Source organism: Panicum virgatum, chromosome 7K, assembly GCF_016808335.1.
Source record: "Panicum virgatum strain AP13 chromosome 7K, P.virgatum_v5, whole genome shotgun sequence".
Lineage (NCBI taxonomy): Eukaryota > Viridiplantae > Streptophyta > Magnoliopsida > Poales > Poaceae > Panicum > Panicum virgatum.
In genome coordinates this window covers 393,020-414,359 of record NC_053142.1, presented here as the reverse complement: position 1 = coordinate 414,359, position 21,340 = coordinate 393,020, and the positions used below count along the sequence as shown (strand labels likewise).

Genomic DNA, 21,340 nt, shown 5'->3' with positions numbered 1-21,340 from the left:
AAAAATCGTGACATACTAGTCATGCCACTCTCACTATACCCACATATCCTATGTGGGTATGCAGTATATGATTCGTCTATTTCTTAAAGCACGACAGAGGAATCGAATCTTCTTATGGTTTTATTTAAGAATTATGGTTCTATTTAAGAATAAGTATGCCATACACCCCGCGGGGATTGTAGTTCAATTGGTCAGAGCACCGCCCTGTCAAGGCGGTAGCTGCGGGTTCGAGCCCCGTCAGTTCCGAACTAGGGTTCAATGAATAGAAAAAATCATCTTTCCTTTTTTCATGGAAATTTTTGATGAGGGGGGGGGGGGGGGGCAGGAGGCAACATCAAATATCTATGGGGTACCCTTACTTCACTTTTTTTATTTCACATTTCTCAGTAAAAAAAGAGCAGTATAGGAATTTTTTTCACTACTTCTGGTTGATAAGGAAAGGCCATCATACGTGGATTAGTATAATTTAGGATATTACTCTATTTTTATGATGATACTATCCTCATCTTAACTTCCTATTCGACTCTTATGGAATAGAGTACCGGTATTTTACCGGAATCCATACATAAACCATATTCGTTTATTGTTAGAGAATGAATTTCATCTAATTAGTTCCTTTTTGGAGGCACACCCCTTCCATTTTCTAGTTCCAACTTTGTTTGTGTATGTTCAATGAATAATTGGAAAGAATCTACAAATTCTCACTCCATTTGCGACTCCTTTTTTTTATAGATCTGCTCTCATTTTTAAACCCCAAAAAACAGATATTGATAGTAACCTAATAAAATAAAAACCAAGTAAATGCTCTTTTTCCTAAGTTTAAATATTGGATCCTTTTTATTTAAGATCCCCTTTTCTCCATTTCATTTCTACTTCTACTGCTTATTTGGATGTCTATGTGACCCATAGAAAGTAGGTCATATAATACATACATACATAATTATATGTATAACTATAACTATAAGAAAAAAGAAGGGAAATTGGATAAGATAAGAAGGATTTTGGGTTATACATATGGAAAAGCAAAAGTCGAAAAGAATGAAAAATAGAATAGAGGGAGTTTCGAATCCAATCAAAAAACCTATTTTGGTCTTAGTATGGATAAGGGATCCTCCTATGTCATATTATCCCACTATCAACCATAAATTGATTTGATAGATCCAATATTCATAATATTGAATTGATTCAGTATTATCAGAATGCAAGTCCTCCCCTTAAATTTACAGGATACCCCTTTTTCCTCTCTATGGGATTACATCCCGAGTTATTGTGAAAAAAATAAAGAAATTATGCAAGTCAATATTCTCGCATTTATTGCTACTGCATTGTTCATTCTAGTTCCTACTGCCTTTTTACTTATTATTTATGTAAAAACAGCCAGCCAAAATGATTAATTGGAATTCCAATTAATTATTGAAGAAATGAAAAAGGTATTAAAGAAAATAAAAATCAAAGTCTTAAATGAAAGGATCCGGTTGGAATAATAAAGTGTGGTAGAAAGAACTAGATTCTTTCTATTATATTATCTTGAATCTACATAGAATCAATTAGTAGATTGAAATAGTAGTCTAATTCAACTGCTTTTTTCACTGCATCCACGGAGGGTGAGAAAAATAATATGCGAATAGAATATAGTAAAAGAAAAAAAGTAAAAGGAAAAAACCTACGAATCTTTCATGCTTAAAAATGGCGCGAGATGCTTCAATCGAGATCCTCCAAAAAAAGAACATAAAAAATTTTCTAAGAATAAGAAAATAGTATAACTGGAAAATGTGCGATATGTTGTGAATAGCTTCGTGTAAGAAAAGAAAGTTTCATTTTCTTATGTATAGAACTTTCTTTTTATTCGCCACTTCTAGTAGAATAGAAATTTTGAATTACTATAATCGCCCTTTCTATTCTATTATACTGGAATAGAACATAGTAGAATAGAACGACTCTTTCTTACTTTCTTAAAAGAGTTTCTTACAAGAGTAAAACAAAACTAAAGAAAGAGAGAGAAAAAAGTTTGCCAAACTTATTAATGCAAAACGATCAATCAAAGAAAAGAGTTGATACTACAATTCGACTACTCAATCAATTGGTAGTATCCCTAGAGTCCACTCCTCCCCCATACTACTAGCGAAAGAGAAAATGTAAAGACTACCATTAAAGCAGCCCAAGCGACACTTACTATATCCATGCAAATTATGTCTCCTATTTCTATGAAGGAATTCTTCTACTATTGATAAATAATCATAGTGGAATCAAGGGTACAGAGTCAAAAAGCCATTCTATTCTGCCCTAAGACTATGGATTAATCCGTTAAAGGAATTTACTCCTAACAAATTCTTATATGATTTCTGGTAGAATTGGAGAGCATTAAGTACAAATATGATACATAGCCCTTTCCCTAAAAAAGAGTAGGGGGGTGTCCTGAATAGAAGACGCGGGAATAGAGAGATTTTTTCATCCATTTGTTCCCCTTTTATAAGCAAAGTGCATAAGAATATACCATAAAATTAGGATAGATAAATATTTATTGGATACCTACCTTACCCATATTTATTTTTTACCTAAACCCTACTGCTCCACTTTCTATCTTTGTATGAAAGAGTGAGGAGGCCCTATCCACAACCCCGAAATTGTTTTTTTGATCAGCCTATTCAATCTAATTCTCGACAGAATCAGTAGCCTTTACTTTAATGTATGTGGGTAGCATAAGATGTATGAAGTGTATGTAGTAAGATGTACCATAAAAAAATGTATGATAATTAGGAAGTCTTGATATTTCTTCGCGAAGTCCCTTCTTCAATCTTAGATTGAAAAAAGACTGCTCCTTAGGAACCTTTGGATACGAAGATTTCTGACATCTTAGTCTCGTAGTTTTAAATTCCCAAATCGAATCAATTTAAATTAATAAAAGAATAAGGAAACCCTAACTCATCCCTATTGGTAGCCGTTTGGGCCACTGCCGACAAAACAAAACCTAGTTTGAGGATAGAACTATGGTATGGATTCTAAAAATCCAGTATCGCCAGACCTAGTTACTCTCGTGCCCCAACTTATAGAGGTAGGAATTTGTAGGGTTTGATCAGTACTATAATCCTAAGTATTTTATTGATCAGGCGGCACCCAGATTTGAACAGGGGGTAAAGGATTTGCAGTCCCCTGCCTTACCACTTGGTCATGTCGCCAAAAAATCCGATCTAAAATCGAGAAAAGAACAAGTATTCATCCACATTTTTTTACTAAAACCCCTTTCCTTTCTATTATATTGAAATGACAAAGGAGAAAAAGTGGATTTCCAGTCAAAGGCTGCAAAATTCAGAACAAATTAGAACCATTAACTATAATTTTAATTCTCTTTTTTTGAATTGTAGTAGTGAACGACTCTTAAATCGGTATTCTCCCCCCCCCCTCCATTATTTTTAATGGTATAAGAAAATTGAGTAAATGTTTCCCTAATCTGTATATAGGGAAACTCCAGGTCCAAACAGCATTATTATGTATGGATCCCCTTATGTACATATCCCTATGGAGAATCGTTCTTTCATTTTTCATAAATATTTTGAATAAAAAAGAGAGGGAATTTGCTCTGATATAGATTAGGGCTCGGCCTTCTTGGACCACCTAAGTGCAATTACGATAAAAGAAAGGATATGTAGATAGATGGATAACTAGATTGGCAAGTACTTAAAAAATAAAGTAAATACTTTATTTTAGGATTCTACAACGAAATCCTTTATTTCCCAGTAATTCTCTACTACTACGAAACAAAAAAGAGCCTTCAAATTCTTTTTGAAAATGAAACTAAGCGTGCTATTCTAAATGGAACTAAAGTCAAGCTTTCTAGTGCTTATAAATTATTATGGCTTTATCCCTTTCATAGAAAGGAGATAAAATGAGAAATCTTTGCTACCCAATCTTTTTAGAATATCATAAAGTTTAAGTGGCAGAATTTTTTTCTAGGACTGTTTTATCAATTCATTTTTATTCCATTTCTACCCCTGCTAAATTCTAATTTTCGTCGAAATCATCTCTATTCATATGTATGAAATACATATATGAAATACATATGTGGAGTTCCCTAGAATTTCATGTGATTCAGTAAACAGAATATAGATTCCATGATTGCTAGATTGATCCGTAGGGATTGATGAAGAGTGAGCTGATAAGGGAATTTTTCTTCGATAAATAGGAAACTTAAGATTAAAATGCTCCGGAATGGAAATGAGGGAATGTCCACAATACCCGGATTTAGTCAGATCCAATTCGAGGGATTTTGTAGATTCATTAATCAAGGCTTGGCAGAAGAACTTGAGAAGTTTCCAACAATTAAAGATCCAGATCACGAAATTGCATTTCAATTATTTGCGAAAGGATATCAATTGCTAGAACCCTCGATAAAAGAAAGGGATGCTGTGTATGAATCACTCACCTATTCTTCCGAATTATATGTATCTGCAAGATTAATTTTTGGGTTCGATGTGCAAAAGCAAACCATTTCTATTGGAAACATTCCTATAATGAATTCCTTAGGAACCTTTATAATAAATGGAATATACCGAATTGTGATCAATCAAATATTGCTAAGTCCAAGTATTTATTACCGCTCGGAATTAGACCATAAGGGAATTTCCATATACACCGGGACTATAATATCAGATTGGGGAGGAAGGTCAGAATTAGCAATTGATAAAAAAGAAAGGATATGGGCTCGTGTGAGTAGAAAACAAAAGATATCCATTTTAGTTCTATCATCAGCTATGGGTTTAAATCTAAGAGAAATTTTAGATAATGTTTCCTACCCCGAAATTTTCTTGTCTTTCCCGAATGCTAAGGAGAAGAAGAAGATTGAGTCAAAAGAAAAAGCTATTTTGGAGTTTTATCAACAATTTGCTTGTGTAGGTGGGGACCTGGTATTTTCGGAGTCCTTATGCGAGGAATTACAAAAGAATTTTTTTCAACAAAAATGTGAATTAGGAAGAGTTGGTCGACGAAATATGAATCGGAGACTGAATCTTGATATCCCTCAGAACAATACATTCTTGGTACCACGAGATGTATTGGCCGCTACGGATCAGTTGATTGGAATGAAATTTGGAATGGGTATACTTGACGATGATGATATGAATTACTTGAAAAATAAACGTATTCGTTCGTATGCGGATCTGTTACAAGATCAATTCGGACAGGCTCTTGGCCGTTTACAACATGCGGTTCAAAAAACTATCCGTAGAGTATCCACAAACTTTGGTAACTCCAACTTCAACTTCGATTTTATTAATAACTACTTATGAGACCTTTTTTGGCACATATCCCTTATCTCAAGTTTTTGATCAAACCAATCCATTGACACAAACAGTTCATGGGCGAAAAGTGAGTTGTTTGGGTCCTGGAGGATTGACGGGGAGAACTGCAAGTTTTCGGAGCCGAGATATTCATCCGAGTCACTATGGGCGTATTTGTCCAATTGACACGTCCGAAGGAATCAATGTTGGACTTAACGGATCATTAGCTATTCATGCGAGAATTGATCACTGGTGGGGATCTATAGAGAGCCCGTTTTATGAAATATCTGAGAAGGCAAAAGAAAAAAAAGAGAGACAGGTGGTTTATTTATCACCAAATAGAGATGAATATTATATGATAGCAGCAAGAAATTCTTTGTCCTTGAATCAGGGTATTCAGGAAGAACAGGTTGTTCCAGCTAGATACCGTCAAGAATTACTGACTATTGCATGGGAACAGATTCATGTTAGAAGTATTTTCCCTTTCCAATATTTTTCTATTGGGGGTTCTCTCATTCCTTTTATTGAGCATAATGATGCGAATCGGGCTTTAATGAGTTCTAATATGCAACGCCAAGCAGTTCCACTTTCTCGGTCTGAGAAGTACATTGTTGGAACTGGATTGGAACGCCAAATAGCTCTAGATTCGAGGGTTTCCGTTATAGCCGAACGCGAGGAAAAGATCATTTCTAGTGATAGTCATAAGATCCTTTTATCAAGTAGTTGGAAAACCATAAGTATTCCTTTAGTTGCCCATCGGCGCTCTAACAAAAATACTTGTTTGCACCAAAAACCTCGGGTGCCGCAGGGTAAATCCATTAAAAAGGGCAAATTTTAGCGGAGGGAGCAGCTACAGTTGGTGGGGAACTTGCTTTAGGAAAAAACATTTTAGTAGCTTATATGCCCTGGGAGGGTTACAATTTTGAAGACGCAGTACTAATTAACGAACGTTTGGTATATGAGGATATTTATACTTCTTTTCACATCCGAAAATATGAAATTCAGACTGATACGACAAGCCAAGGCTCTGCTGAAAAAATCACTAAAGAAATACCACATCTAGAAGAACATTTACTCTACAATTTGGACAGAAATGGAGTTGTGAAGTTGGGATCATGGGTAGAAACTGGCGATATTTTAGTAGGTAAATGAACACCTCAGATAGCGAGTGAATCGTCGTATATCGCGGAAGCTGGATTATTACGGGCTATTTTTGGTCTTGAGGTATCCACTTCAAAAGAAACTTCTCTCAAACTACCTATAGGTGGAAGCGGGCGCGTTATCGATGTGAAATGGATCCAGAGGGACCCCCTTGACATAATGGTTCGTGTATATATTTTACAGAAGCATGAAATCAAAGTTGGGGATAAAGTAGCTGGAAGACACGGGAATAAGGGGATCATTTCAAAAAATTTGCCTAGGCAAGATATGCCCTATTTGCAAGATGGAACACCAGTTGATATGGTCTTCAATCCCTTAGGAGTACCCTCGTGAATGAATATGGGACAAATATTTGAAAGCTCGCTCGGATTAGCAGGGGATCTGCTAAAGAAACATTATAGAATAGCACCCTTTGATGAGAGATATGAGCAAGAGGCTTCAAGAAAAGTTGTGTTTTTGGAATTATATGAAGTACCCGGGTATTTGAACCCGAGTACCCGGGAAAAAGCAGAATATTTGATGGAAGAATAGGAGATCCCTTCGAATAGCCTGTTCTAATAGGGAAGTCCTATATCTTAAAATTAATTTATCAAGTTGATGAAAAAATTCATGGACGTTCTACTGGGCCCTAATCACTTGTTACCCAACAGCCTGTTAGAGGAAGAGCTAAGCAAGGGGGACAACAAGTAGGAGAAATGGAAGTTTGGGCTTTAGAAGGATTTGGTGTTGCTCATATTTTACAAGAGATACTTACTTATAAATCTAATCATCTTATAGCTCGCCAAGAAATACTTAATGCTACGATCTGGGGAAAAAGAGTGCCTAATCACAGGGATCCTCCAGAATCTTTTCGAGTGCTCGTTCGAGAACTACGATCTTTAGCTCTAGAACTGAACCATTTCCTTGTATCTGAGAAGAACTTCCAAGTTAATAGGGAGGATGTTTGATCGGAATAAATATAAATTCTTTTCTTATTTCTATTTTATGATTGACCAATATAAACATAAACAACTTAAAATTGGACTCGTTTCCCCTCAAGAAATAAGGGCTTGGGCTAAAAAAATCCTACCTAATGGGGAAGTCGTTGGCGAAGTCACAAGGCCCTCCACTTTTCATTATAAAACCGATAAACCAGAAAAAGATGGATTGTTTTGCGAAAGAATCTTTGGACCCATAAAAAGAGGAATTTGTGCTTGTGGAAATTCTCGAGCGAGCGTAGCTGAAAACGAAGACGATAGATTTTGCCAAAAATGCGGGGTAGAATTTGTTGATTCTCGGATATGAAGATATCAAATGGGCTACATAAAACTGGCATGTCTAGTGACTCATGTGTGGTATTTGAAAGGTCTTCCTAGTTTTATCGCAAATCTTTTAGATAAACCCCTTAAGAAATTGGAGGGCCTAGTATATGCGGATTTCTCTTTTGCTAGGCCCAGCGCTAAAAACCTACTTTCTTACAATTACGGGGTTTATTCGAAGATGAAATTTCATCCTGTAACCACAGTATTTCTCCCTTTTTTTGTACCCCAGGCTTTGCAACATTTCGAAATTGGGAAATTGCGACAGGAGCAGGTGCTATTAGAGAACAATTAGCGGATTTGGATTTGCGAATTATTATAGAGAATTCCTTGGTTGAATGGAAAGAATTAGAAGACGAGGGGTATAGTGGAGATGAATAGGAAGATAGAAAAAGACGAATAAGAAAAGTTTTTTGATTAGACGCATGCAATTGGCGAAACATTTTCTTCAAACAAATGTAGAACCAGAATGGATAGTTTTGTGCTTATTACCGGTTCTTCCTCCTGAATTGAGACCCATTGTTTATAGGTCTGGGGATAAAGTAGTGACTTCGGATATTAATGAACTTTATAAGAGAGTTATCCGTCGGAACAACAACCTTGCCTATCTATTAAAAAGAAGTGAATTAGCACCAGTAGATTTAGTAATGTGCCAGGAAAAATTGGTACAAGAAGCCGTGGATACACTTCTTGATAGTGGGTCCCGCGGGCAACCGACAAGGGATGGTCACAATAAAGTATACAAATCACTTTCAGATGTAATTGAGGGTAAAGAGGGGAGGTTTCGCGAGACTCTGCTTGGGAAATGGGTCGATTACTCGGGGCGTTCTGTCATTGTTGTGGGTCCTTCGCTTTCATTACATCAATGTGGATTACCTCTAGAGATAGCAATAAAGCTTTTTCAGCTATTTGTAATTCGTGATTTAATCACGAAACGTGCTACTTCTAATGTCAGAATCGCTAAAAGGAAAATTTGGGAAAAGGAACCCATTGTATGGGAAATACTTCAAGAAGTTATGCGGGGACATCCTGTACTGTTGAAAAGAGCACCTACCCTGCATAGATTAGGCATACAGGCCTTCCAACCCACTTTAGTAGAGGGGTGTACTATTTGTTTACATCCATTAGTGTGTAAGGGTTTCAATGCGGACTTTGATGGGGATCAAATGGCTGTTCATCTACTTTTATCCTTGGAAACTCAGGCGGAAGCCCGTTTACTTATGTTTTCTCATATGAATCTCCTGTCTCCCGCTATTGGAGATCCCATATGCGTGCCAACCCAAGACATGCTTATTGGACTTTATGTATTAACGATTGGAAACCGTCGAGGTATTTGTGCAAATAGATATAATAGTTGCGGAAACTCTCCAAATAAAAAAGTAAAATACAATAATAACAATTATTATAAGTATACGAAAGATAAAGAACCCCATTTTTCTAGTTCCTATGATGCACTGGGAGCTTATAGACAGAAACGAATCGGTTTAAACAGTCCCTTGTGGCTCCGATGGAAACTAGATCAACGCATCGTTGGGTCAAGAGAAGTTCCGATTGAAGTTCAATATGAATCTTTTGGGACTTATCATGAGATTTATGCCCACTATCTGGTAGTGGGAAATAGAAAAAAAGAAATCTGTTCTATATACATTCGAACCACTCTTGGTCATATTTCTTTTTATAGAGAAATAGAGGAAGCCATACAAGGATTTAGTCGGGCCTATTCATACACTATCTAAATAAGGAAGTTAGATTCGGCGATGCCCCTTTCGGGGGGCATTCCGATTTCGTTAGTCCCATCTTTTATGCCACTCAAATACAGATTGAGATTGAGGAAAGGGAGTAAATTATGTTTTCAAATCACTGACTCAAGTCCATTGTCGAATCCTACTCAGCCAAAAAGGGGGTACTTATGTATGGCAGAACGGGCCAACTTGGTCTTTCATAATAAAGAGATAGACAGAACTGCTATGAAACGACTTATTAGTAGATTAATAGATCATTTCGGAATGGGATATACATCCCATATACTGGATCAAATAAAGACTCTGGGCTTCCATCAAGCCACTACTACATCGATTTCTTTAGGAATCGAGGATCTTTTAACAATACCCTCTAAAGGATGGTTAGTCCAAGACGCGGAACAACAGAGTTTTCTTTTGGAGAAACACTATTATTATGGGGCTGTACACGCGGTAGAAAAATTACGCCAATCCGTTGAGATATGGTATGCTACAAGTGAATATTTGAAACAAGAAATGAATTCAAATTTTCGAATAACGGATCCTTCTAATCCAGTCTATCTAATGTCTTTTTCAGGAGCCAGAGGAAATGCATCTCAGGTACACCAATTAGTAGGTATGAGAGGGTTAATGGCGGATCCTCAAGGACAAATGATTGATTTACCTATTCAAAGCAATTTACGCGAGGGACTTTCTTTGACAGAATATATAATTTCCTGCTACAGAGCCCGAAAAGGGGTTGTAGATACTGCTGTACGAACATCGGATGCTGGCTATCTTACACGTAGACTTGTTGAAGTAGTTCAACATATTATTGTGCGTAGAAGAGATTGTGGTACTATCCGAGGTATTTCTGTGAGTCCTCAAAATGGGATGACGGAAAAACTTTTTGTCCAAACACTAATTGGTCCTGTATTAGCAGACGATATATATATTGGTTCACGATGCATTGCTGCTCGAAATCAAGATATTGGAATTGGATTAGTCAATCGATTCATAACTGCCTTTCGAGCACAACCGTTTCGAGCACAACCAATATATATTAGAACCCCCTTTACTTGCCGGAGCACATCTTGGATCTGTCAATTATGTTATGGGCGGAGTCCCACTCATGGGGATCTGGTCGAATTGGGGGAAGCTGTAGGTATTATTGCAGGTCAATCCATTGGGGAGCCAGGGACTCAACTAACACTAAGAACTTTTCATACTGGTGGAGTATTCACAGGGGGTACTGCCGACCTTGTACGATCCCCCTCAAGTGGAAAAATCCAATTCAATGAGGATTTGGTTGACCCCACACGTACCCGTCATGGACAACCTGCTTTTCTATGCTATATAGACTTGCATGTAGAATCCGAACAAGTAATTGCGGAGATTCAGAGTCAGGATATTCTACATAGTGTGAATATTCCGTTAAAAAGCTTGATTCTAGTGCAAAATGATCAATATGTAGAATCCGAACAAGTAATTGCGGAGATTCGTGCCGGAACGTCCACTTTGCATTTTAAAGAAAAGATACAAAAGCATATTTATTCCGAATCTGACGGGGAAATGCACTGGAGTACTGATGTTTACCATGTGCCCGAATATCAATATGGTAATCTTCATCGATTACCAAAAACAAGCCATTTATGGATATTGTCAGTAAGTATGTGCAGATCCAGTATAGCATCCTTTTCGCTCCAAATGGATCAAGATCAAATGAATACTTATTCTTTTTCTGTTCATGGAAGAGATATCTTTGACCTATCAATGGCTAATGATCAAGTAAGCCATAGACTCTTGGATACTTTTGGTAAAAAAGATAGGGAAATTCTTGATTATTTAATGCCAGATCGAATCGTGTCCAACGGTCATTGGAATTTTGTCTGTCCTTCTATTCTTCAAGATAACTCGAATTTGTTGGCAAAAAAGCGAAGAAATGGGTTCGTCGTTCCATTACAATATCATCAAGAACAAGAGAAAGAGCTAATATCCTGTTTGGGTATTTCAATTGAAATACCCTTTATGGGTGTTTTACGTAGAAATACTATTTTTACTTATTTTGAGGATCCACGATACAGAAAAGATAAAAGGGGTTCAGGAATTGTGAAATTTAGATATAGGACCCTAGAGGAAGAATATCGGTCCCGAGAGGGAGAGTATAGGACTCGAGAGGAAGATTATAGGACTCGAGAGGAAGACTCAGAGGAAGAATATGAGAGCACAGAGAATGAACATAGGATCCGAGAGGGAGAGGGCAGATATGAAATCCTAGAAGATGAATATAGAACTCTAGAGGACGAATATGAAACCCTAGAAGATGAATATGGGATCTTAGAGGACGAATATAGGACTCTAGAGAAAGACTCAGAGGAAGAATATGGTAGCCCAGAGAATGAATATAAGACCCGAGAGGGAGAGGGCGAATATGAAATCCTAGAAGACAAATATAGGGCTCTAGAGGAAGACTCAGAAGAAGAATATGGGAGCTCTGAAGATGGCTCAGAAAAGGAATATGGGACTTTAGAAGAAGACTCAGAGGAAGACTCAGAAGACGAATATGGGAGCCCGGAGGAAGATTCCATCTTAAAAAAGAGGGTTTTATTGAGCATCGAGGAACAAAAGAATTTAGTCTAAAATACCAAAAAGAAGTAGATCGGTTTTTTTTTCATTCTTCAAGAACTGCATCTCTTGCCGAGATCCTCATCCCTAAAGGTACTTGATAATAGTATTATTGGAGTCGATACACAACTCACAAAAAATACAAGAAGTAGACTAGGTGGATTGGTCCGAGTGAAGAGAAAAAAAAGCCATACAGAACTCAAAATCTTTTCCGGAGATATTCATTTTCCTGAAGAGGCGGATAAGATATTAGGTGGAAGTTTGATACCACAATAAAGAGAAAAAAAAGATTATAAGGAATCAAAAAAAAGGGAAAATTGGGTTTATGTTCAACGAAAAAAATTCTCAAAAGCAAGGACAAGTATTTTGTTTCGGTTCGACTTGCAGTCGCATATCAAATGGACGAAGGGAGAAATTTAGCAACACTTTTTTCCGCAGGATCTCCTGCAAGAAGAGGATAATCTCCAACTTCGACTTGTCAATTTTATTTCTCATGAAAATAGCAAGTTAACTCAAAGAATTTATCACACGAATAGTCAATTCGTTCGAACTTGCTTAGTAGTGAATTGGGAACAAGAAGAAAAAGAGGGGGCTCGTGCTTCTCTTGTTGAGGTAAGAACAAATGATCTGATTCCTGATTTCCTAAGAATTGAGTTAGTTAAGTCTACTACTTCGTATACACGATGAAGGTATGATAGGACAAGTGTAGGATTTATTCCCAATAATAGGTTAGATCGCAACAATACCAATTCCTTTTATTCCAAGGTGAAGATTCAATCACTTAGCCAACATCAAGAAGCTATTGGCACCTTGTTGAATCGAAGTAATCCATCTTTGATGATTTTGTCAGCATCCAACTGTTCTCGAATTGGTTTATTCAAGAATTCAAAGTATCCCAATGCGGTAAAAGAATCGAATCCTAGAATTCCTATTCGAGATATTTTTGGGCTCTTAGGCGCTATTGTACCTAGTATATCAATTTTTTCTTCATCTTACTATTTATTAACACATAATCAGATCTTGTTAAAAAAATACTTGTTCCTTGAAAATTTGAAACAAACCTTCCAAGTACTTCAAGGACTTAAATACTCTTTAATAAACGAAAATAAAAGGATTTTGAATTTTGACAGTAACATCATGTTAGAGCCATTCCATTTGAATTGGCACTTTATCCATCACGACTCGTGGGAAGAGACATCGGCAATAATTTACCTTGGACAATTTATTTTTGAAAATGTATGTTTATTTAAATCGCACATAAAAAATCAGGTCAAATTTTCATTGTTAATATGGACTCCTTTGTTCTAAGAGCACCTAAGCCTTATTTGGCCACTATAGGAGCAACTGTTCATGGTCATTATGGAAAAATCCTTTACAAAGGAGATAGGTTAGTTACATTTATATATGAAAAATCGAGATCTAGTGATATAACGCAAGGTCTTCCAAAAGTAGAGCTGAGCTAACCATAGCCCAAAGTCGTATCTCTTTAGTTAATAAGATACAAAAGGTTTATCGATCCCAAGGGGTACAGACCAATAATAGACATATAGAGATTATTATACGCCAAGTAACATCAAAAGTAAGGGTTTCCGAAGATGGAATGTCTAGTGTTTTTTTACATGGGGAATTAATAGGACTATTGCGAGCGGAACGAGCAGGGCGGGCTTTAGATGAATCGATCTATTATCAAGCAATCTTATTGGGAATAACAAGGGCTTCCCTGTATACCCAAAGTTTCATATCTGAAGCAAGTTTTCAAGAAACTGCTCGAGTTTTAGCAAAAGCTGCCCTACGAGGTTGTATTGATTGGTTGAAAGGCCTGAAAGAAAACATAGTTCTAGGGGGGATTATACCTGTTGGTACCGGATTCCAAAAATTTGTCCATCGTTCCCCACAAGACAAGAACCTTTATTTCGAAATTCAAAAAAAAAATCTATTCGCGTCGGAAATGAGAGATATTTAGAATTAGTTTCTTCTAATTCTGACGTAACAAACAATTTCTATGAAACATAAGAAGCCCCTTTTACCGCTATTTATACGATTTAAGTATACATAAAGCAATTTGTTTTTACTTTAATTGAAACTATACTTTTGACCTTAGAATGCTAACATGTCCGATTTTAGATTTTGTATTTTAATAAGTAAAAGAAGTCAGTTAATTCATTAAGGCTATGTTTATACCATATATAAATGGGTAATTCTGAGTAGAAGGTTCCATCAGAACAATTATTATTTATTTCAAGCTATTTTGGCTCTTTCTTAATCTTCAAAAAGAAATTAATTCCGCAATGGTAAGACGAAAAAAAGAAAAAATAAAAAGGAAGTGTGGAAAAAATGACAAGAAGATATTGGAACATCAATTTGAAAGAGATGATAGAAGCAGGAGTTCATTTTGGTCATGGTATTAAGAAATGGAATCCTAAAATGGCCCCTTACATCTCAGCAAAGCGTAAAGGTACTCATATTACAAATCTCGCTAGAACAGCTCATTTTTTATCAGAAGCTTGTGATTTAGTTTTTGATGCAGCAAGTCAGGGAAAAAACTTCTTAATTGTTGGTACCAAAAAAAGAGCAGCGGATTTAGTAGCATTAGCTACAATAAGATCTCGTTGTCATTATGTTAATAAAAAGTGGTTCAGTGGTATGTTAACAAATTGGTCGATTACCAAAACTAGACTTTCTCAATTTAGAGACTTAAGAGCAGAAGAAAAAATGGGAAAATTCCACCATCTCCGAAAAAGAGATGCGGCAATCTTAAAGAGAAAATTATCTACCTTGTAAAGATATCTCGGCGGAATCAAATATATGACGAGGTTGCCTGACATTGTGATCATCCTTGATCAGCAAAAAGAGTATATAGCTCTTCAGGAATGTGCCATTTTGGGGATTCCTACTATTTCTTTAGTCGATACAAATTGTGACCCAGATCTCGCGAATATATCGATTCCTGCCAACGATGACACTATGACTTCAATTCGATTAATTCTTAACAAATTAGTATTTGCAATTTCTGAGGGCCGTTCTCTCTATATAAGAAATCGTTGATTAAGAAGAATAGTGAATTCTTAAGCAACTGCGTAGATTTATAGGATCAGTTACTATTCTTTTTTGTTTTGCATAGATAAAATAAAAGAAGGGGAATATTGATATATATTAGGGAGTATTGATGTATATTATGATCTGATGTGATTTCTTGGTATCCTAAATATAAGATTAATACTTCAAGTTGCTGAGTTGAGAAAGAGATGCTTGAATCAAAAGAATTCCTTTTTTGAAGTTCAATTTTTATCAGAGGACAATATGAATATTACACCATGTTCCATTAAAACACTCAAGGGGTTATATGATATATCGGGTGTAGAAGTAGGCCAACACTTCTATTGGCAAATAGGAGGTTTTCAATTTCATGCCCAAGTACTCATCACTTCTTGGGTCGTAATTACTATTTTGTTAGGTTCAGTTATCATAGCTGTTCGGAATCCACAAAACATCCCGACCAACGGTCAGAATTTTTTCGAATATGTCCTTGAGTTTATTCGAGACTTGAGCAAAACTCAGATTGGAGAAGAATATGGTCCCTGGGTTCCCTTTATTGGAACTATGTTCCTTTTTATTTTTGTTTCGAATTGGTCAGGTGCTCTTTTACCTTGGAAAATTATAGAGTTACCTCACGGGGAATTAGCAGTGAACACGAATGATATAAATACTACTGTTGCTTTAGCTTTACTAACATCAGCGGCATATTTTTATGCGGGTCTTAGCAAAAAAGGATTGAGTTATTTCGAGAAATATATTAAACCAACCCAAATCCTTTTACCCATTAACATCCTAGAAGATTTCACAAAACCATTATCGCTTAGTTTTTGACTTTTCAGAAATATATTGGCAGATGAATTAGTCGTTGTTGTTCTTGTTTCTTTAGTCCCCTTAGTAGTCCCTATACCGGTCATGTTTCTTGGATTATTTACAAGCGGTATTCAAGCTCTTATTTTTGCAACGTTAGCCTCAGCCTATATAGGTGAATCTATGGAAGGCCATCATTGAAGTGACTAGTTTTCGAAATAGTTTTTTTTTAGCTTAGCTCAATTCATGCATGATTCCGGATAATCCTCTTAGTTGGAAAACTAAATAGTTCGAAATGCGTATGAATATACAACCTAGAGTTGTAGGGGAAAGAATAGACTATATTACGGAAGAGGTAAAGTATATATTCATTCAGGGGGGCCGAGTCAGGTTAGATCTATATCCTTAATGCCTATAAGACAGTCATCTTTTGTGCGGCTTTCTAAGGAATGATTTTAGAATCGGATTCCATAAAAAATGAGAAAATACGCAAACAAAATAGAAGAAACAAATGTATATGGAATTTTTTTATTCCTAAGTTAGATTCATTATCTAATCCGATATATGGAATTCCCTTCTATAGGGAACTAGATTCCATATCTAGTTCTATGCAACATATTGTTATCAATTGTATATCTTGATTCCTATTGGATTTGGATTAGTTCGATTTCAGTAAAGGTTCTTCCTGTATTTTGTGTTTTATTATGTTAGATGAAGGAGAAAAAAATGGGAACTCAAGGATATCGAAGAGTAAAAAAAGGATGGAATGAAAGAGTGATTGGTTGAAAAGAAAGAGAAATAGAATAATGAGAATCATATGGATTTACACAAACGTATAATGATTAGAAACTAAAAACGAGATCTCAAAGCAATTCGGACGAATTCGATTATCATTTATTTGTACTTATTAGTTACTTCTACCAATAGAGCTTAGAAGTTCGAAGTAATAATTTCTTGGTTGATTGTATCCTTAACCATTTCTTTTTTTTTGACACGAAGGAACTCAACATGAATCCACTAATTGCTGCTGCTTCCGTTATTGCTGCTGGATTGGCCATAGGGCTTGCTTCTATTGGGCCCGGAGTTGGTCAAGGTACTGCTGCAGGACAAGCTGTAGAAGGTATTGCGAGACAGCCAGAAGCAGAAGGTAAAATATGAGGTACTTTATTGCTTAGTCTAGCTTTTATGGAAGCTTTAACAATTTATGGACTGGTTGTGGCACTAGCGCTTTTATTTGCGAACCCTTTTGTTTAATCCTAAAAAAGAAAATGATCCCTTTAGATTAGATACTTTTTTCTTTTTTTTAGTACATTGGCACTTGCTTCTGTAATTCCAAGTATATCAATATTTTACTCCTGTTTATTATATTATTCCGAGAATTTTGTATTTATCGGGACAGACAATACCCCAGGAACCCCAGGAAGGGCTGATTTGAGCATGATCAATTTAGAGGATACGCTCGCCCTCTTCCTTCCTGTTCTTAGTTTAGAACAGTGGAAAGTCTTTTTTCTTTTATTTTAGGAATTTTGGGAACATTTAATTTCAACAAAGGAGATTTTTAACAGGTCAAACGAGACCTAAGACTTAATCTAAAAGAAATTATTAGATTAAATCTATTTGCATTAAAAATTGCATTAAAAAACTGATCAAAAAAGGGCGAGCGAAGTAAGTGACCGAAAAACTTTCTTCTTTGTTCGTCCTATCTATAAGAGGAGAGCATATGAAAAATGTAACCCATGCTTTCGTTTTTTTAGCTCACTGGCCATTCGCTGGGAGTTTCGGGCTTAATACCGATATTTTAGCAACAAATCTAATAAATCTAACTGTAGTGGTTGGTGTATTGATTTTTTTTGGAAAGGGAGTGTGTGCGAGTTATCTATTTCAAGAATAGATTGGATCTATCCGGCTGCACTTTAGAATATTTTTTAGTATTTTTTTGGATAAATAAGAAAAGGTGCACGATCTCGACGAATTACTTCTGAATAACTTCAGAAAACATATGGAAGAACCATAGCATTTCGCGACTCATTGGTAAATTTACTTTGATTCTCTATAGACCAATAATGTGAGACCATTAACACGATTAAAGCTAAACTGCTTGAAGTCTGGGCAAAAAGGGGTACTCTTTCTACAACTACATTAATATTAGTCTCGAAATTCTTTATACGGAAAATAGCTAGTGTGGAATTTATCTGATATAGAACACTCATATCGATAAAATAGTTTGAACTATTTACTAGAAGGGCCCAGCCCTTTTTCCAATGCCGAATCGACGACCTATGTATAAAAAAAAAGAGATTTTTTTTGGATTTGAAGAAAAAAGAAAAGGAATTGTATCAATTTTGATTTTCCATTTATTTAGTTTGTTTTTCTTAATGAAATTGAAATTATTAACTAACAGAGCAAACACAAATAAAGAAACAACTTTGCTGACCATGATAGATTTTTATCTAGTTGGAAGAGTCCTCTTAATATTCATCTAGTCTTATATAAGTTTGGGTATATAGAAATACAAACAGAAAAGAGAGGATAGAGGATAGGCTCATTACATAAAAAAAAATATATGGAAATAGCCATAATACATAGCAAAAGAGAAAAAAAGGAGCGGGAGAGCCAAATGAATCGAAAGATTCATGTTTGGTTTGGGAAGAGATCATAAAAATTGTAAACTTAATAGCAAGATAATCTACTTTCATTAAAAGATTTATTAGATAATCGAAAACAGAGGATCTTAAGTACTATTCGAAATTCGGAAGAATTGCGTAGAGGGACCCTTGAACAACTCGAAAAAGCTCAGATTCGATTACAGAAAGTCGAACTAGAAGCAGATGAGTATCGAATGAATGGATACTCTGAAATAGAACGAGAGAAAATTTGATTAATGCTACTTCTATTAGTTTGGAACAATTAGAAAAGTCTAAAAATGAAACCCTTTTTTTTTTTGAAAAACAAAGGGCCATGAATCAGGTTCGACAATGGGTTTTCCAACAAGCCCTACAAGGAGCTCTAGGAACTCTGAATAGTTGTTTGAATACCGAGTTACATTTCTGTACGATTCGTGCTAATATTGGCATTTTCGGGGCCAAAGAATGGAAGAGATAATGAAATTTATTCGATTTTGAACTTCTACTTTCGTTTAGAATTTAGGCATTATTTTTCCCCTTGCTTCTGAAAAAAAAGATTCAAGAAACACTAATGGCAACCCTTCGAGTCGACAAAATTAACAAAATTCTCCGTGAACGTATTGAATAATATAATAGGAAAGTAGGGATTGAGAATATCGGTCGCGTAGTTCAAGTGGGGGATGGGATTGCTCGTATTATAGGTCTTGGTGAAATAATGTCAGGTGAATTAGTTGAATTTGCAGAAGGGACGAGAGGTATTGCTCTGAATTTGGAATCAAAAAATGTTGGAATTGTATTAACGGGCGATGGGTTGATGATACAAGAGGGAAGTTTTGTAAAAGCAACAGGAAGAATTGCTCGGATACCCGTGAGCGAGGCTTACTTGGGTCGTGTTATAAATGCTCTCGCTAAACCTATTGATGGGAGAGGCGAAATTGTTGCTTCGGAATCTCGCTTAATTGAATCTCCTGCTCCGGGTATAATTTCTAGGAATTCCGTATATGAACCCCTTCAAACAGGGCTTATTGATATCGATTCAATGATCCCCATAGGGCGCGGCCAGCGAGAGTTAATTATTGGGGACAGACAAACTGGAAAAACAGCAGTAGCCACAGATACAATTCTCAATCAAAAAGGGCAAGATGTAATATGTGTTTGTGTAGCTATCGGTCAAAGAGCATCCTCCGTGGCTCAAGTGGTAACTACTTTCCACGAAGAGGGGGCCATGGAATACACTATTGTAGTAGCTGAAATGGTGGATTCACCCGCTACATTACAATATCTCGCTCCTTATACGGGAGCAGCCCTGGCTGAGTATTTTATGTACCGCAAACGGCATACCTTAATAATTTATGATGATCTCTCCAAACAGGCACAAGCTTATCGCCAAATGTCCCTTCTATTAAGACCCCCCGGCCGCGAAGCTTATCTGGGGAATGTTTTTTATTTGCATTCACGCCTTTTAGAAAGAGCCGCTAAATTAAATTCTCTTTTAGGCGAAGGGAGTATGACCGCTTTACCAATAGTGGAGACTCAATCTGGAGACGTTTCTGCCTATATTCCTACGAATGTAATCTCAATTACAGATGGACAAATATTCTTATCCGCGGATCTATTCAATGCCTGAATTTGACCTGCTATTAATGTGGGTATTTCTATTTCCAGAGTAGGATCCGCAGCTCAAATTAAAGCCATGAAACAAGTAGCTGGCAAATCAAAATTGGAATTAGCTCAATTCGCGGAGTTACAAGCCTTTGCACAATTCGCCTCTGCTCTCGATAAAACAAGTCAGAATCAATTGGCAAGGGTTCGACGATTACGGGAATTGCTTAAACAATCCCAATCAAACCCTCTCCCAGTGGAAGAGCAAGTAGCTACCATTTATACCGGAACGAGAGGATATCTTGATTCGTTAGAAATTGAACAGGTAAAGAAATTTCTGGATGAGTTACGTAAACACCTAAAAGATACTAAACCTCAATTCCAAGAAATTATATCTTCTAGCAAGACATTCACCGAGCAAGCAGAAACCCTTTTGAAGGAAGCTATTCAGGAACAGCTTGAACGGTTTTCCCTTCAGGAACAAACATAAATATAGCATGTCTACTCTTATTAGTATAACTCGTGTTAGTAGAAGAGGAATCATTGAGAAAGATTTTGCATTTGAATCATGCAAAAAAAAAAATTCTTAGTTTTTAGTATAGTTATTTAAAGAATAGATAGAAAAAAGATTGCGTCCAATAGGATTTGAACCTATACCAAAGGTTTAGAAGACCTCTGTCCTATCCATTAGACAATTGACGCTTTTCTTTAGCAATTTATTCTTTCTTTTACTTTTCTTCTCGGAACAAGAGAAAAAATAAAAAAGTGTTAGACCAAAACTCTTTTAGGAAAGAAAAAAAATCCATATACCATATACAAATGGATGATAGATATATCATAAAGAATACAAATGGAGCGGTTCCAATACTACCCGCAGATGTTGCTCGTGTTCCTGAACACTCTTGGAGTAAATAAGTATGTCGTCTTTAAAGACTACGACAAACTTATCTAACTCGTCCATAAACACTTTGTTCATGAGATTCATGAAATATGCAGGTGCATTGGTGAGTCCAAAAGACATTACGGTAAACTCAAACTTCCCGTAACGGGTGACAAAAGCTGTCTTAGGAATGTCGCTTTCTCTAATCTTAAGCTAAAAATACCCTGACCTCACATCAATTTTGGAGAAGTACTTGGCTCCTTTTAGCTGATCAAAAAGATCATCAATCCTGGGGAGGGGGTACTTATTCTTGATG

The 21,340-nt window shown here is 36.2% G+C and overlaps 3 protein-coding genes, 1 non-coding gene and 2 pseudogenes across 5 annotated transcripts; all 6 read left to right on the top strand.

The window, feature by feature from the left end:
• The first annotated feature begins 172 nt into the window (after window positions 1-172).
• On the top strand, window positions 173-246 carry TRNAD-GUC. The gene has a single exon. It is a non-coding gene; the product is annotated as a tRNA-Asp (tRNA).
• A 1,285-nt stretch (window positions 247-1,531) lies between these two features.
• On the top strand, window positions 1,532-6,260 carry LOC120639473 (DNA-directed RNA polymerase subunit beta-like). The gene has a single exon (XM_039915324.1). The coding sequence runs from the start codon at window positions 5,146-5,148 to the stop codon at window positions 6,109-6,111; it is 966 nt and encodes a 321-aa protein (XP_039771258.1). The 5' UTR covers window positions 1,532-5,145; the 3' UTR covers window positions 6,112-6,260.
• A 4,591-nt stretch (window positions 6,261-10,851) lies between these two features.
• LOC120639469 (DNA-directed RNA polymerase subunit beta''-like) lies at window positions 10,852-12,408 on the top strand. The gene has a single exon (XM_039915322.1). The coding sequence runs from the start codon at window positions 11,023-11,025 to the stop codon at window positions 12,088-12,090; it is 1,068 nt and encodes a 355-aa protein (XP_039771256.1). The 5' UTR covers window positions 10,852-11,022; the 3' UTR covers window positions 12,091-12,408.
• Window positions 12,409-15,258: 2,850 nt separating this feature from the next.
• On the top strand, window positions 15,259-17,547 carry LOC120639471 (annotated as a pseudogene). Its single transcript, XR_005661430.1, has one exon. The product of XR_005661430.1 is annotated as an ATP synthase subunit a, chloroplastic-like (transcript).
• A 59-nt stretch (window positions 17,548-17,606) lies between these two features.
• Window positions 17,607-19,087, top strand: LOC120639472 (annotated as a pseudogene).
• Window positions 19,088-19,143: 56 nt separating this feature from the next.
• Window positions 19,144-20,909, top strand: LOC120639470 (ATP synthase subunit alpha, chloroplastic). The gene has a single exon (XM_039915323.1). The coding sequence runs from the start codon at window positions 19,258-19,260 to the stop codon at window positions 20,167-20,169; it is 912 nt and encodes a 303-aa protein (XP_039771257.1). The 5' UTR covers window positions 19,144-19,257; the 3' UTR covers window positions 20,170-20,909.
• The last annotated feature ends 431 nt before the right edge of the window (window positions 20,910-21,340 follow it).